The following is a 17,274-nucleotide window of genomic DNA, read 5'->3' as shown; positions in this document are numbered from 1 at the left end:
AGACATGATTAATAATCATTGGTTTTGATACGGGGAAAAAATGTTGGCTAAAAGTTGCAAAAAACACAACAACTATAACAGAATAACCTGCAAAACTCTTTTATTGATAACAAGTCGGCTGAACCTGCATTCATGCATGACAAATTTGTTTAATTTAGCAAGATTTTTTTAATTATATCGTTTGTTACATTCTTCAGAATTAAAAAGGATCGTCAGCTTTATCTAATGTGGTACATCATAAGATCAAAATGAAAAACTACCTGATCAGGCTTGTAGTAGGTCATTATTCTGCTGATTGATTACTTCATTAATCTGCCACATTACTTTGCAAATGCATTATCTAAATATAGCAGGCCCATGCTTGTCTGTCACGGTATTTTTTTTCTTTTGCTTTATTAGTGGTACAGAGGCACTTGTTCATAAAATCCATTCAGTGTACCTCTATGTATCGGTGTCTTAGAAGCAAATATTATAAAAATAATAGTGACACATTTGCAAAGAAAATTATTTTGTACACAATATTTTAAAGCTGTTGCAATTGCCATGTGGTGTATTAGAAAGACAGTCTCACTGGATAGCCCCTGGTTCAAAGGACTTCTTGTGGGATGCTTGCCATAACTGTTCAATAGGGTTGAGGTCAGGGGAATGTGAAACAAAATTTATCTAAGCCAGCAATCCTTCAGATCCATCGTGGTGTAGTATGAGTCGAAGATGCAAACCAGAGGGTGTAGCATATCTTTGAAGAGTGGAGTCCGACTTCTCCTTGGTCACGAGTTGTCAATGCCAGTTCCAGAGCAGGCAAAGCACCTGCAGACTTGAATATTCCCACCACACAAATGTCATGTAAAATGTAGACCACATCACACATAAAGCCTTGTTGGACGTGGGCAAGAATCTGCCCTCATGCTTAGACAAAACGACTAGCCAGTGTATATGTTGTTTGCTGACTGGACATTTATCTGCACTGAAATGGCATTTCTGTCAGGTAACAAAAGGAGGTCACTTTTTTAGGCAAACACCTGGTCATGGTTTGGATAAAGCTATTTACAAAGGCCTCTTGATTTTATATGCAATTTTTCAGGCCTATGTAAATAAACAAACTTTTTCCCCCCATGTTTCATAGAAATGATAGTGTTTTAGGCGGGACCCTGTTATATGTACTACTATCAATCTTTTCATAAACATGCATTTTGGTATAAATGATTGCTTGTCAAGTTTTTTCTTTTCTCTCAGCCCTGTTTTGTGTGTGTGATTTGTGAAAAGCAGCTTGCTTATGGTGACCTTTTAGATCAACAGGGCTGTAATTTAAAAAAAGAAAAGAAAAAAGAAACAGTGATAATAGTCATACTTCATACCTCCTCCGTATAGAGCAACATGAAAAAAGTGCCAAATTTGAGCCCACCACAAGTGAAGCCAATTTGGGCTTGTTTGGCGTAATTATATGCACAAATATTAAACCTCTCAGACTGTTTGACTGCATGTGAATTTTACATTCACAAAACCTGCCAGAGTGAATTTCCTTAGAGAGCACTAGCTTTGTTATTGATGTGCTACCAAATTCCAGAATTGTTGAACATTCTCAAGAAAATAATGTGCTTGTTTATTCTGTTTTAAATTGGTCTTATGCTGTGAGGCACTATACGTCTCCTGGAAGTGCGAAGCATGCATTACATCACCCGGTAGATTTACAACACTTTAAGATGGAAAACCTTTCTTGTTTTTCTTTGGAAGGCAAAAGAAGCAACATTAATCTGGTGCTCGCTTCTTAAAAAATACAAATCATAAAATGTCAGAGTTTTTTCCCAAAGTTCATAAAGATAGACTCTTTCAAGCCTTAATGTAATACGCTCCATTTAGAGGGCTGTTGATTGTGGAAATTGTTGTTCCTTCTCTCATCACTCCTTATTTTCTGTAAAGCGATCCTCTTCTCTTGAAATCCAGTGAAACGGGAGGGCATAAAATCTGCACTCTTCATTTGATGCAAATATGTACTCATTTCAGGAAAAGGCGATTTTCGACTAGTCTTCCAACATTAGTCATTTTAGTAATAACAAAATAAGAAGCTCTTCTTTGAAGGGATATACATAGAGATACATTGCGACTTGGCAATTATTTTAAAGATTTGTAGAAAGTCAGTGTGTCATCTGTATTAGTAGTCGATTGCGTCTGTTTAGAGTATTTAATATAGTCTTTTATGTACTTATTATTATCCTTTAGATTGGGGTTACAAATAATGTTGTTTCTTAAAAACAGTTGTGAACCTATCAGTTGAAATTTTATGGTCAAAGTTTTCTTTTCTTTGCCTGCCTCGTGTAATAAATTAACAGAATTTATAATGATATATATGTATGTTATATAATATAATTTTCCAATTTTAGGTGATATTGTGAAGTATCGCTGTTTACCTGGATACACGCTGCTTGGAAAGGCAGAGCTTATGTGTAAACTCAACTCTCATTTGCTCTTTGAAACCCCGCCCCCAACATGTCAAGGTAAGGCATATTTTACAGAAATGATCTATCCTAATATGTTATTATCCTCAGTGTATAGTTGGTTTCTCTTAGGTTAGCATGTATATGGTAAACAGAATACCGTATACGTTTTTAAAATGGTTGGTAGTTCTTCGCTTTCTGCACATTTTAGGAACTGTCAAAAACAAAGCAAACCAGACGTTACTGTTGTTGGGTTTTTTTGCCTATGGAAGAGAATTTACTATGCACTGACAAGGGACAGATTAAAATAAGAAGTCAAAATCAATACAGCAAAAGCTGAGATATCCTGACATGTAATTCGCCACAAGCTCCAGAATTGACAGATCCTGGCTTTCCATTATTCAACTTCAACTGTCTTTTTGCAAGATCATTCCTGCCTAGTCAACACCCACATTTTCTAGGCTCCCAATTTTGTTGACAAATTTCTATCCACAGCCACAGGATGTATTCTGCAGCTGCTCTAAGTGGTACCCCATGTGAATACTAAACCTATATGGATGTTTAAAGGCAGTTGTGGCTTCCTTTATTTCGTAGTCTTGAAAATGAGTCATGGTTTTGAAAATGAGTCCTATTTAAAAGTGTAAAATTAATTACTGCTTATATTTATCCCACTATTTTATGTACTAGTACTACTACTACTACTGCTAGCAGTAGCAGAAATATTTCCACTGGCATTGTATAAGTATGTTAAGAATCAGAATGAGCAACTTAGTATCTCTTGCTATCTCTTGCTATCTCTATGCTTCTAAAATATATCTCTTCCATAAAAGACATGTTGCTTCTCCAGTCACATCTCCAAAACTTTAATTATTGTTGTGTAATTATTACATTTGGAGTCAAAACATATAACCCAGCTGCATAAAAGAAGCTCAGCATCATTCTCAGAGAGTTGTCATGTTTCATGTAGGTTAATGCAGGAAATCACTAATTGAAAAACAGTCTCACAGTAATACAACTTTTCGAAAAATCAAACTAATATGAAGCATTGTGGCAAAGTTACTTAAATTTTAAGTACCGGTATTCAAATGTTAATGGTTAGGCTGTAGTTGAACCACACTGACTCTAATGCCGTCAGTCTCTCTGCATTGAAACTGAAAATTAGCTAAAAAGTATGTAGCGGCTTTTTATTTTAGCCAGTTTCTCATATATTCCAACAATGGGCATAATAATTCCGTAACACAGTAGTTCATTGTTGGCATGTTGGTTTTGTGAGTAAAGATTCCTCAAAAAAAAATGTTACATGTTCAGATCTGCTAAGACAACTGGTAATTCTATGAGACACACAAAAAAATACTGATTTTTATTATTTGAGAAAATGAGTTTCTTTCCTTCTATAGCCGTGTTAAAGAAACACATGGCTTTCTCCATCATGTGAAACTCCTTTTCCTCTATATAAAAAAAAGAAAGAAAGCAGTATTCTTATAACAGGAATTCTAATAAAAATCTCTCTTAGAGGATCTAGCGCTCCTTTTGTGTTTAATCCTGTTAAGGAAACAAACAACATACAGAAAGATTGAAAGAGTTCTGCAGTTATTTTGCTCAAGTCTAATAAATGGACCATTTTTAAAGGATGAATCAGTGGGCATGCGGCCGTTAGGTTTCACATATGCTGACATTTTAAACTGTTACGTGACTACCACGCATCTAAAGCAAGAATCAAGGCTGTATTTATTATTCTTAATTCTTTTTACATTTTTGATTGCTTTAACTGGCTTTTTGGTAACCCCTTCAGCCCAGTGCCCAGCCAATGAGGAACGGTTTTCATCCTCGGGTGTGATACTGAGCCCTGGGTTTCCTAGCAATTATCCAAACAGCCAGACATGCTCCTGGTTGCTGCGCATGATTCCAGGTAGAGTGTGTATCCTGTCTGTCTGTCTATGGGGTTACACATGTGTGTTGGAATAATCTTGTGACTGAAGACTTACCATCTGCATTTAGATGCAACCAAAGAGACTGATCTCTTTACAGCGAGGACAAAAATTTGAAATTTAACACACAACTTGAGTGAAATGACACTCAAGCTGTGTGTTATTTACTTAACCTTAACCTGCTTTATTCTTGAACCTGATAGACCTCTGTGTCTGCATTTGGTCTTTCAGCCTAAATATGCATACATTTGCATACGGCTCTGCATGTGTTTGTGCATTTGCTATACACTATGTGTTGCATGTTACAGTACATTTGCACTTGGCAGTAAATGATTGCTTCCCCCCCCCCCTCAGGTTACACCATCAATATCTATGTGGAGATGTTCCACAGCGAGAAGCAGTTTGATGAACTGGAGATTTTTGATGGTAAACAATCCTTTCCTACATTTGTTACATCTGCACACACACGCATACTCAGATCCAGCTTTAATTTATGTTTTCTTGTTCAAAATACCAACAGTTCCGTTAATAAGATACATAATACTTAATTCTCATTTGGGGTGTTGGGAATTTACCCCACAGGACTTCCAAGTAGGTTATGGAGCAGGAAATTTGTGTACAGAGTAGATAGTGCGCTCTGTGTATAATTTTGTGGCTTTTGGTGCAGTGTATATTAAGAACTTTATGAAGCTATATTAGGATAATTTGACTAGTGACAGCTAAAAATGTTCATTTTTATACCAATAAACATTATAACAAGCTACCCAAACACATTTTTTAAATGCATATTTTACTGGAATTTCTAAATGGGTTAACACATTTGCACGCAAGTTCTCTCTCTCTATTAATCTTGCGTGGTCCAAACAAATGTAAGCTCCCTCTGATATTTCTGAGATTAATGACATCACAGAGGAAGCATCAGTGACCGGTTTGTTTTCTAATCTATTGAAGCATTACTGAACAGTAGCCTATTTGGAGAATGCTGTTCAGCTACTATAGTATGTAAAAGTGTCTTTTATAAACAAAATCAAACGCAGACACCGTTCAAGTAATCTGGAGGTAGCAAGTCACTTCTTGAACTTGGTAATTGTGTGTACCTCACATCTAAGAAATTTCATTGCCGCTTTACTTTAGGCTATTTTTCATCTGGAGATATGCATGGAGACTCGTATCTAAGTTTAACTAAGTTTAACTTTATCACATTTTTCCTACTATCATCACTACGTTTCTTTGCAACAGATACTTAAATGACAAAATAGCGTATTGTCTAAACAGGCACGTCTATAAAAATCAGTCACTTGTTGTACATGGCTCTGAAAACTAAATTACTTGTTTCATTAGGATCTTCCGGACAAAGCCCACTGCTTGTTGCGCTAAGTGGTAACCATTCCTCTCAACTGAACTTCACATCAAAGACAAACCAACTCTATCTACGATGGTCCACTGACCACGCAACCAACAAGAGAGGATTCAAGATACGGTACTCAGGTACATCTGGTATCTTCTGAATTATTGATATTATTATTTGATTGAAATAGAATGTCCTTGTGCGTTAGATGTATGCCCAGTTTCCAATGTGAGTTTTCTGGAAGGGGCTGCTCTCTTATTCTGCTTTTAAACACAGTACCTAGAAGTCTGTGTGACCCCCTGTGTTAAAACTGTTTTTGACTACTAAATTAGCTGCTCTGTTCTCCTTTAGTGAATAACCATCCCTAATGCTTTTCTTAATAATGAAAGTAATTCATCACGGTTGTAGGTGGGTGAGCAATGATTATTTAGAAAACATTATTTTTGAATGCATCATGCTACTTATGAGCAAAAGAGAATTAGTAACTCTAATTTGTTAATTTGTCAGATTGAGCGAATTAAATCTGTAGTGGCTTGCCAACACTGTGAGGTTGTGTTGGCTTTTTTAGATTTGGGTTGTAAGCTAGTTCACCACTTAATCATTTTAACTTGTTAAGAATTCGTTAAAGACAATCCCCCAATCTTAGTCATAGAAAAAATAATTTATAGTGACACTAATCCTATTTGGGTTTAGAAGGAGTAAGTCACAAGGCCTGTTTCCTGGCTCTGTGTACTGAAGGGAAAAAAATAAATGTGATATATTTTAGTCTTTGGGTTATATCTGCAAAACAGCCTTAAGTAACAGAATTGTCTTTCCCCGTGGTGTCTTATTGCATCGATAACAGCATCTCTAAAGAAAACAAAAAAATGATGGGTGGGATTTTTCACTTACTATACATTATTAATGATCTGGAGCTTTAAATTGAAACTGAACATATCTATAGTACAGTTTGTATCATAAATATATGTTTAGAAATGTCTTCTTCTTTGACATGCTGGCATGCTTATGGCTAGGGGGCAGGAAATGTATTATACCTGTGAGGATCCCCAGAGATATATACTGTAAATGTGTGTTGGCAGATGGAGTAAGCTGCAATAATCACTGTTATGTTTTTTTCTTATTATTCTTTGTGGACCCAGTGTATTGTTTGGCTGTGAAATTAACCCTGCAGCATTTTTATTAATTTTATGGCATCTATTTATCATCGGACCATCCTGAAAGCTGGGATCACTTTTATATATATTTAATAGTTTCACTTGTTAAGATTCACTTGGAAATTCTTGACCCATCTTTCTCTCTCGCGCTCTCTCTACTTTGTTGTTTTTGCCTTAATGCATAAAGGGAGCATTCTGTTCAGGCTGTAAACAAGTATGGTAGTTAGTAAATTTTAAAGAAGTTGTCAGCAGTGGTAGTAGGATAAATAATATATGTCTCAGCATGTCTTCACAGCACATGTGAGAGCAGAGCCATTCCAATTTTTCAAATAAACAATTAAGGTGATGTATTCATCAGCTAAAACTACTACAAATGGAGCTAAAGTCTCAATATGCAATGCAGTTAATGTTAGAGGAATGGTATAAACACTAGAGTAAAACACAATAACAACATCAAGGCGGAAGCAGTTAAAATAAGTCTAAATGAAAGCTCTGGAAAATTCGACAGACAAATGGAATTATTGTAGACACATAAGAAGGCGTAAGAATAGATTTCAGTGTTGATATAGACCAAGACCAAGTCAAGGACTCTCTGCTCTGTACTTGGACAAGAGCAGCCTTTGTCAGAATGGTTTAAAAAATTGTAGTTTTGAGTAAACTCATGGAGCTGGATACAATAAGCAGGGATGATTGCTGGACTTCTCAGAAGGATTTGGCATTTAGATAAACCCAGTTGTCAAGACAGTAAGGTTATTGGTGTTAGTTGGCCTATTAATTGGCAGTTAAAGGTTTGGTGAAGCTATTTGCTTGGGCAAGAGTTGGATTTAAAGTCAGCTTGTAGATACATTAGGGTAAAAGATGGTGTCACCTGTTAGAAAGCTCTGTTTTAATGGCAGAGTATAACAGAGAACAACAAAAAAAGATACTGACCACAAAGCCTCAATATTATTGGACTTCCACGGGAATATTTGCTCAACCTTTGGTAGAATTGTGTTTATTGGCATCTCATTAGCTGATGACTATTTGGTAAAATAAATAATAGCAGAACTGACACTTTGTAGATAGATTTTTGTCTCTCCGTGGTTCATGACCCTGTGTTTGAAGCTAAAAACTCTTCCTCTACTGACTATGCTGGTTATTACTGCTTACTTATATATGCGCAATTCAAACATTATATTGTCTGATGGGAACTATGACAGAAAAAAGGAAAGGAAAATCATATGAAGTACCCTTTAAACTTTCCTGTGACTAAAACTTCCAGAGATCTTCAGTAATAAACAACAACTGATACTCTGATGTGCTGGTCTTGAGATAAAATATTATCCGAATGGACCCTGTGTCCCTTCATTGAAATTATACACACTGAGATATAAAGGAGGACCCTAAATGAATAATGATTATGTTACAGAGAAATGCTATGATAGGATGATAAGATCTGAAATGGTGAATAAAAGGGAACAGATGACATATGACACTTCTAGGAAAGAAAGATTTACAGACTCTGTTGTCCTGATCAGAGTGGGAATGTCATTCCACTAATGTGAAGCCAAGAGGGAGGAGAGCCAAGATCAGGTGAAGCAGTGACCACATCAGACAGAGAAGTGAGAGCCAAGCGGCCCTTGAGTGCCGTGTTCTAGCTTCTGTTTAGAGTGTTATTCATGCTCTACCACACTCGCACTCTGCTCTAAGATGACAAAACACTGCACTACTTGGAAAAATTCAGAATAAGTGCAATATCTTCTTCTAGTTTATGATTATTCTGTTTGCTTTGGGATTATGCTCACTAAGTTCACTAATAGATGGCATTTACTTTTTGTTTTCTTCAGATTGCCTGGAGTGTTACAATTAATGTCACCAAGTTTTCAGACTCTCTTAAACTCTTAAACTGTCATGCCAGTTTGTTATTTTTAGCTTAAGAAATCAAATTATTTGTACAATTTGACTGTCGATTACGCTATCCGCTGAGAACTCTTTGTTTCTCTGCCTCCAGCTGCTTACTGTAGCATTAATGATCCTCCACTGAATGGCGGTGTGGTCAACCGAACCAAACTTCGCCCAGGTAGCAGACTTCAGTACTTTTGTAATCGTGGTCACAGGCTGGTGGGCTCAAGCAATGCCACCTGCAAGCTCGACTCCAATGGGCTTTTCCAGTGGGATACCCCACCGCCTTTTTGTCAAGGTAAAATTTTAAACCAATTATTTCTCAGTCTTCTTAGTGATAATGATAAAGGTAAAAAGGATTAAAAAATTGCAGTTGTAAAGGATTCCTCCTGCAACACTTTTCTTTTTGTTATGTGGTAGCTGTCTCATGCGGCATACCTCCGTCACCGGGAAACGGCAGCTTCCATGCTTACCAGTATACTGTTGGGAGCCAGGTCACCTATCAGTGTAACCATGGTTACCACCTTGACCCAGGTGTTCCGATGAATGCCATGTGTTTGGAGGATGGCAGCTGGAGCAATGCTGCCTCAGTCTCCAGATGTCTACGTACGTATTTCTAACTTTATTATAAGAATGGGTAAATGTCTTAGTTGACAAAAAAGTAAGCACTGGTATATCTAGAAAAAGCTAGAGTCTCTCGCTGGAAGCTCTCTTCTCAGTGTCCAGGATGCATTTTGAGAAGATGACTCACACATCATTTATTTTTCAAAAAAAACTTTGGAGTTTGTTTAGAATTATAAATAAGTAATTTATACAATTATAATTTATACAAATAGTACATTATCAGAGATTTTAATTAAGAATTAAAAGTCACCTGCCGTTCAGTTACATTTTATATAACTGTATCATTTCATAAATTTTTTGTCCAGCGGTCCACTGCCCCAGCATTGACGACGTCCTCTCAGGTCACATGCTCTACCGCCTAATTTCTGGTAGGCTGGGAGAGTTTGGTTCTGTGGTGATGCTGGAGTGCTCAACTGGGTACTATTTAGGTGCGGGGCATCGGACTCTTCGGTGCCTTGCCAACCGAACTTGGGAGGGGTCAGATGCCCCAGCTACCTGTAAGAGTAAGTACTGATACACACAAAGACACTATTATGACTGTCTTAGCTCATAATCAGCTGATGCTCTCACTTAAGTGCATGATAATAAAATTAGTATTTGGTGCACCTTCTAAATTTCCTCTAGTAGAATTATACTGAACATTATTCAGTCAGATCATACATAAAAGGACCCAAACGCAGGACTCACAACACAGGAGGTTAACTGAAAATGGCAGCTTTATTGCTGGGAAATCCACCATAACAAAAACTCACGGAAAACAAACAAAAGCCCTCAACATAGTAATTAAGGACTGAAACTCTGGAAAACTAGAATGTAAGCTGGATCACAAGAAAACAAACCCTGGAACTGAGAAGCTAGGATCTAAACAGGCACATGAGGGAAACACACAGCAGGGACGAGGTTACGACATGACAAGGGGCAAAGAAAAACAGGGGTTAAATACACGAGGGAGTAACGAGGGAATGGGAATGGGCCGCACACTTGACAAGGGCTATCAAAATAAAGCCGGAACAAGAGACATTTACAAAAATCTGCCCATCATTTTTTTATCTTTTCTTCCAAGGAGTTTGACTTTCATGTAATTTTTTAAAGCAGCCATGAGCAATAGTTATCCACACTTTCTGAAAGTTTTCAAAGTTTTTCTTTTGAAATCGGCTGCCTATTTTTTCCCATTTTCAGTCCACCCCTTGTATCTGACCATTTTCATAGGAATGGGCTTTTGTTCACCTTGGTCAGGAAAGGTCAGCTAACCTCAAAATTACTGAAGCAGTGTGAGATCATCTTGACAGAGAACTGAACAAAAGGCAGTGAAAATTGATTATCCTTCAAGAAGCCTGGAAAACCATTTCTAAAGACTATTTAAAGAAATGATAAGAAATTTGCCTAAGAGATTTCAGACTGTAAAAAAATAAAGGTGATCATACAAAATATTGACTTTCAAGACCTTTTAAATGGCATAAATGTTTTTGCTATATGTTCTGTAGTTCAGGTATGATTTCTAATCAGTGCACCTGTTTCCAATTTTCCTAGCAAGATATAAAGAAATGAGGGGAGACTTGGAAGAATTAAAGAAAGCTACTTTCCTAGCATAATTGCCAAGTTTAGTTTAAAAAAAACAACAACAACTGTGCTTTTCACCTGCTTTGAGGGGCAAGCATGCATGTGCATAATCCTCTGTCATTGGTATATTTGAGAGGGAGCTGCTTTATGTGTGGTTGTGCGTGAGGTTTTATCTATTTCTTCTACTTTTTTGGAAATTAGTTACCAGGGGTGTATGTGTTTCGAAACGCCTGAGGATATTAACTACTGCACATTGTCTAGGGACTGTGTCTCTTTCAAACAGAATGCAGTCTGTACTTCCTAAATGTGGGGTATATGCCGATAGTAGTGAAATACTGTCTATACAAATTCAGTCTTACTATGCAATACGTCTTTGCTGCTTGTTTCATAAAGAGAGGCTGTGACAGAACATTGGGACTTTGACAACTTTCTAGTAGGCTACAGAATTTCATACTGTTGCATAATATATGATATGCCAATGGAAAAGTGAAATGTGTACACTGGAGAAGTTTAAAAAAATGATTAAAATTTGAAATGTATTTTACATTAAGCCAGTGGTTTAAAGACTTTATTTGGATACGTTTTTGTTCATTTCTCTTGGTAGTGTTTGAGCTGACCTACCTATCATTGCAGCAGTTTCAAGGGATTTGGCAATGTAACAGAAGTGTCTGTTTAAATTAGCCAGTGACTTTAAAGCTGTGTCTCCCAGGATATTAAGATAGAATTAGCTTAAATCTTCTGAAGGAAATAAATTCAGATAGATATTGTGTTGGAAAACAAAAATGTACCATGTTTAAATTTAGGATGGTAGTCTTGTAATGCTTCATTTAACTGACCAATCATGATGAAGGCTTGACGACACAGACCACTTTATTTGCAGATTTTGTAAAAGATGGAAAAGTATCATTTGCACCACGATGTTATGTAATGTGTTACTTTGTAATGACACATTTATTTCATTATTTAGTTATCTCCTGCGGGGAACTTCCTTCCCCACCTTTTGGTACCAAACTGGGGACGTTGACCACATTCGGAGCAACTGCGATCTTTATGTGTAACCATGGCTACACGCTGGTGGGATCCCACGTGAGGGAGTGTGGCGCTAATGGGCTGTGGAGTGGTGTAGAGACCAGGTGTCTAGGTAATGTTCATTGAATGTGATAAGATGTTCAAGATGTTGTGGTTTATCCTAAGTCCCTTTGGCACAAAAAATAACAATTTGATTCATTGGAGAAGAAATGTAGCAAGCTGTTAAAGTAAAATCAAAGCATTGACTCATCTCATATTACATTAATGAGAAAAATCCAACCTGATTAGTACCTCACTAACACCATGGAATAGATCACCTAAGTCAATGTAATGAACACGGAGAGCCTATATGTACAACTTTGATAAGGTAGCGCATTGTTAATATTCATGTTACACCTGCAAATTTCACATCCACCCTCATATTCTTTTGAGATATTGATGGCAAAATATAACAGTATTTGTCATTTATTGATAGAGATGATATTTGCTGACCTAAAAAGACAATAATAATACTATCTCTTAAAATTAGAAATAATTGTAACAATTTTAGAAAGGCTAGTTATTTTTAACTTTTAACCTTTGGCAATAACCAAGTGACCGTTCAGAACTGGGTGGACTATTTACCATTTACCATTAGATACACAAACATCAAGAAAAAGGGATCGACTTTGAAACACATCTGTTAACAGATGAAATAGTGTCAAATACAATTCAGAATCTCTTTACACCTCAGCTCACAGGAGTCTTGCTTTTTATGTGCTGAAGCTTTAAGTAACCCCAGGCAGATGTAGTGCATGAAAAAAAAATGTTTAAAGGACTGTTTTTAAGAGACTTTTGTTCATCTGTAATTGCTCCAAGTTTAGAACTAAAGTCTTTGAAGGTGATTTGCAAAGACAGACATTTGAAAGTTTAAGCATCTAAGCTCCTACATATAATTTGGCAGTCCACAGTGACTGCTGGCACAATGAGCCAGAATGTGTTTAAAATCAGGGCTCAGCACACAAAACCAGCTTCAGTGATGTGTGAGTGAGTTAAAGATGCGTTTCATTGTGCTGTATTAATTTCTGTCACTTTGCTTCTCCCAGCTGGTCACTGTGACTCTCCAGATCCTATAGTCAACGGCCACATTAGCGGGGATGGATCTAGTTACCGTGACACAGTTGTATACCAGTGCATGTTAGGATATCGCCTAATTGGCACATCAGTCAGAATCTGCCAACAAGACCATCGGTGGTCTGGAACAACACCTGTCTGTGTCCGTAAGTTCACAATACCAACAACATCGTGGTTTAGAGTTAAAGATTGTTTGCTGCTTTTGTCAAATATGAAAAGCTAAAACCTATATTGTTATATAAAGAAAATCTTCAGAGACATCACACAATTTATTCTTTTAGAGTTTACTTTTTTTTTTTCAGTGAATATATCTGTGCACCAACATTAAAAAAAAGTTGGAAATATCACACAATATCAAGAGGGAGAACCACAATACTTATTCCGAACCTCAAGTTTCTCATCACATTTCTCTCCACTCTTTCTCTCTCAGCAATAACTTGTGGTCACCCAGGCAACCCAGCCAATGGGCGGACCAATGGCACCGAATTTAATCTCAATGATGTGGTCAACTTCACCTGCAACAGAGGTTACGTCCTAAGTGGAAATGCTCGGGCTCAGTGCCGACTTAACGGACAGTGGAGCAGCCCCTTACCAGTCTGCAAAGGTCTCGTCCACATTCATTAACACAGAGCTAGAAACTCATGCACATGCACATCCTTGTAATGCTTTATTTATTTATTTTTTTTCACTTTTAAAATCATAGAATCTGTGTGAGGAGTCAACATGATGCTATCGACATCTGTTGAGTAAAATCATAACCAAATAAAAGAAAAGGCCTCAATGACAAAAATGATCCCTAGGTTGTATTGTAAAAAAACAGACTTTCCTTTAAATTGTGGATTGCCGTGGTATGTTCAGCATGTGTTGACTGAATTTACTTCTACCCACATTATGTAAATGAAATTGCTTTTGGAACCGAGTCTGCTGCTAGTAAAAGAGAGAACACAACAAAATCTTATCTGCAAGATGAATTCAGGCACAATCAGTGTATCTCCAAATAAACTAATAAATTCATTCGTGCGCAAACACAGCTGGGTACATGTCCAGAGACATGCTCTTTTCCTCTGCTAACCATGCACGGTCATTACAGTACAAAACTCTCTAGACCCCTGGTAGTGTAACAGTTATGATATACTCAAGCACGCATACACACAAGCATTTTGCAAAGTCATGAGAGCAGATCGATATAACATAGTTGCTCACATGGGTTTCCCACTGAAGCGATTCATCCTCGCTTGCCTGCTTGCTTTCTCCATCTCCCCCACATTTTCTGTCTTATCCTGCTCTCCCTCCCTCTTTTTACCTCACAGCAGCAGCTGTCAATTATAAGACTGAAACTTTCTTTGTTCCCATAGGGTGCCAAACACACACACACACACACACACACACACACACACACACACACACACAAACACACATAGGCGTCTCCCCCATGGACTTGAATTTGAGTGAATGTCAGTCTCCCCTGCGACATGGGGAAAATCAAACTCCACTCTTATTGGACTGGCATCTACCCAGAGAGAAAAAGTACAAGGGACAGGAGGAGGGAATAGGGAACAAAATGCTTCAAAAAACAGAGCAGGGTATGACAAAAGAGCAGTTTAAAGAAGACCAGAGCAGAGCAGCATGCATGAGATGAAATTGTAGCTTTGTTAAATGGTAATTGAGTATTCAGTACTCAACCCCACAAAGCTCCCAAGATATATAGCCATCACCTTTATATATGCTTGCATTGTAAAAACTTTGTAAATACTTTTAAATGGCTCTTCTGCTCTCTCGTACAGTGGTGAACTGTTCTGACCCCGGCCATGTGGAGAATGGTGTGCGCCAATCCGGCCTTCGTTACCCAGAAGTCTTCAGCTATGGTGTGACTGTATCAATCCACTGCAAACGAGGCTTCTACCTTTTGGGTTCTGCACTCCTTACATGTCAGCATAATGGACTGTGGGACCGGCCAATCCCTCGTTGCCTAGGTATGGGTGAACAAGTGAAGGTAGTCGGGGAAATATTTGGCTACATGTCTTTCCTGTTGTGAACAGAAGAGTTTTGGGATTTTTTTTTATAAGAACATGCCTTCAAAAAAGTAGTCACAAGCAGGTAGCTCTTTTTTTTGGTTTCTGGAATAGGCATTTGAGGATTGAAATAGCCTGAAGAGCCTTTGAGAGTAGGATAAGGAGGAGTGGATGAAAGAGTGAGAGCAAACGAGAGGGTTCAAGAAAGAAAATGGGAAGAAAGTAATCATAAAAGAAAAGGGTATGAAAGAAAGAGTCGTAAAGGTTTGAGTATGATTTGTGTCCATGTGTGTTTACAGAAAAAGAAAGTTGGAATGTGTCTCATAAGGCTATAGGTGGTCTTGTTAGAAAGCTACCATTGCTGATAGAAACAAAGAGATTAAACTAGAGAGTGATAGTGAGAAGGAAGCAGATTCACAGATGAAGAGGGGGACAGAAGGTGAACAAAAGTTTAGAATAAAGACACAGGAACAGAGGTGTAGAGATGAGAAATCAGACAGAGAGGAAGGAAGGGGCAGACACCGGTGAAGCACTTGGCGTCTGTGCATCGAGCGTTGCATTCGCAAAACAAGGTCTTATCGGAAAATTGGGGGGAAAGGGGTGATGACAGAGGGGCAAGGAGAGGATGGAGTAATACAATTTGGGGGTGAGGAGAGATATCAGAGGACAAGTCATTTGGCAGCAATAGAAAATCGAGAGCAGTTCCATATCAGTGTCCTCCAGAAACTTGTGCTTTGTAAAACATAGATTTCTCCGAAGCTGAAGAAAAAAATTGGGCGTCTGTTGCTTAAATGCTTTGGAATGATTTTTTTCTAGTTTTCTACATAGAAGAAAAGCAGAGATGCTTTCAGTGTTGTCTGGCTGAAGTGAATTTAATTTCAGATGAGTTATTGGTTTTCTCTCCCTCTCTCAGGCAATTCAGTTAAACTCAATAAGCTTTACTTGCATGCCCGTATGCTACAATGTGGTGTAAGCAAGGAAGGTTTAATTATTTATGTGCATATGTTTTATTGTACAGTTGCAAAGTCATAATACGTTGTCTTGTATTGGTTAAGGTGCATATCACACAACCAAAACATCCTTGGTTGTCTTCCAGTTCACCTTGGTTGAACAGCTAGCGCCTCTGTCTCATGCTACATTTAATGTCTACACTTCTTTCTTTTTGCAGTCCCTGTTTGTGTATTTTGACACAAGCACGCACACACAAAAACAACAAGGGCTTGCATTAATCCCACCCCTGTTTTGCTGAAAACATTCTCCTGTTTGCTGTCTCTGCAGTGACCCAGCTGCACAACCTGAAGCAATAGTATCTGTAATCTATAGTTGGACGCATCCACACTCAAACACACATTCAGAGACATACACAAACACTCACACACTAAACCCTTCTTTATCTCTTTCAATCTCTTGCTGTCTCTGTAGCTATTTCCTGTGGTGACCCTGGTGTACCCCCTAATGTAGTAGTATCTGGGACCAACAGTTGGACATATGGTTCAGTACTGCAGTACTCTTGTCTACCTGGTGGAGTGCTTGTGGGCAATGCTACTCGCCATTGTCAGGAAGATGGTACATGGAGTGGAGCACCACCCTACTGCACTGGTAAAGTCAAAGTACTTGATATACCTGCATGTCTAATAGACACGATTTACATTTTGTGCAGGATTAGGGCTAAGTTGAATGATTCACTGTTGCTGTCATACATATTCGCACTCAAAGCACACGATAAGTCTGTGCCTGTTTTTACACGTAAGGCAAATGTACCACATCTACACTGAGGCTTTCAACAAGGAAATCTGTATCCAGAAATGCCTTTTTAATAAGGCTTTGCAGAACACAATTGATAATATAAAATATTACAGAATGGCAAGCGCTCCTGCTCACAACACCAGTGTGCAATTTGTGCCAATCAATCAACCTTTATTCCAGACTCATGTAAAACACATCTACAAAAACAAAGAAAAAATACACTCAGATCACCTTCCCACAAAGAGACAATTGTACCAGCCCCTGCTGGTGTTGAGCCACCTTTGTATCTTCAGTGATAAGCTCAGGGCATTAGTATAGGCTACATGAGGTTTATGCAGACTCACCTTCCTATAGTTCCTATAGTTTGTCCACAAGTATGAAGTATGCAGAGATGTACAGTATGCTCTAAAAAGAACTCTTCTGGTATTTGAGCTATAATAAGATGTC

The 17,274-nt window shown here is 37.9% G+C and overlaps 1 protein-coding gene across 2 annotated transcripts in view; it reads left to right on the top strand.

Annotated features, from left to right (window-relative positions):
• The window catches only part of LOC102314304 (CUB and sushi domain-containing protein 1), a 451,203-nt gene that overhangs the window by 402,273 nt on the left and 31,656 nt on the right, over positions 1-17,274 (top strand). For both annotated transcript variants that reach the window (XM_005915120.2, XM_005915119.2), the window contains exons 48-59: positions 2,379-2,492; positions 4,225-4,341; positions 4,715-4,786; positions 5,702-5,848; positions 8,853-9,041; positions 9,164-9,349; positions 9,673-9,870; positions 11,895-12,068; positions 13,042-13,215; positions 13,500-13,673; positions 14,854-15,042; positions 16,504-16,680. In XM_005915120.2, coding sequence (XP_005915182.1) covers positions 2,379-2,492; positions 4,225-4,341; positions 4,715-4,786; positions 5,702-5,848; positions 8,853-9,041; positions 9,164-9,349; positions 9,673-9,870; positions 11,895-12,068; positions 13,042-13,215; positions 13,500-13,673; positions 14,854-15,042; positions 16,504-16,680 — 1,911 coding nt within the window. The remainder of the gene's footprint in view (positions 1-2,378; positions 2,493-4,224; positions 4,342-4,714; positions 4,787-5,701; positions 5,849-8,852; positions 9,042-9,163; positions 9,350-9,672; positions 9,871-11,894; positions 12,069-13,041; positions 13,216-13,499; positions 13,674-14,853; positions 15,043-16,503; positions 16,681-17,274) is intronic.

Source organism: Haplochromis burtoni, unplaced genomic scaffold (genome assembly GCF_018398535.1).
Source record: "Haplochromis burtoni strain Fernald_Lab_line unplaced genomic scaffold, NCSU_Asbu1 Contig_11, whole genome shotgun sequence".
NCBI classification, from domain to species: Eukaryota; Metazoa; Chordata; class Actinopteri; order Cichliformes; family Cichlidae; genus Haplochromis; species Haplochromis burtoni.
This window is presented reverse-complemented; position numbering and strand designations above follow the sequence as displayed.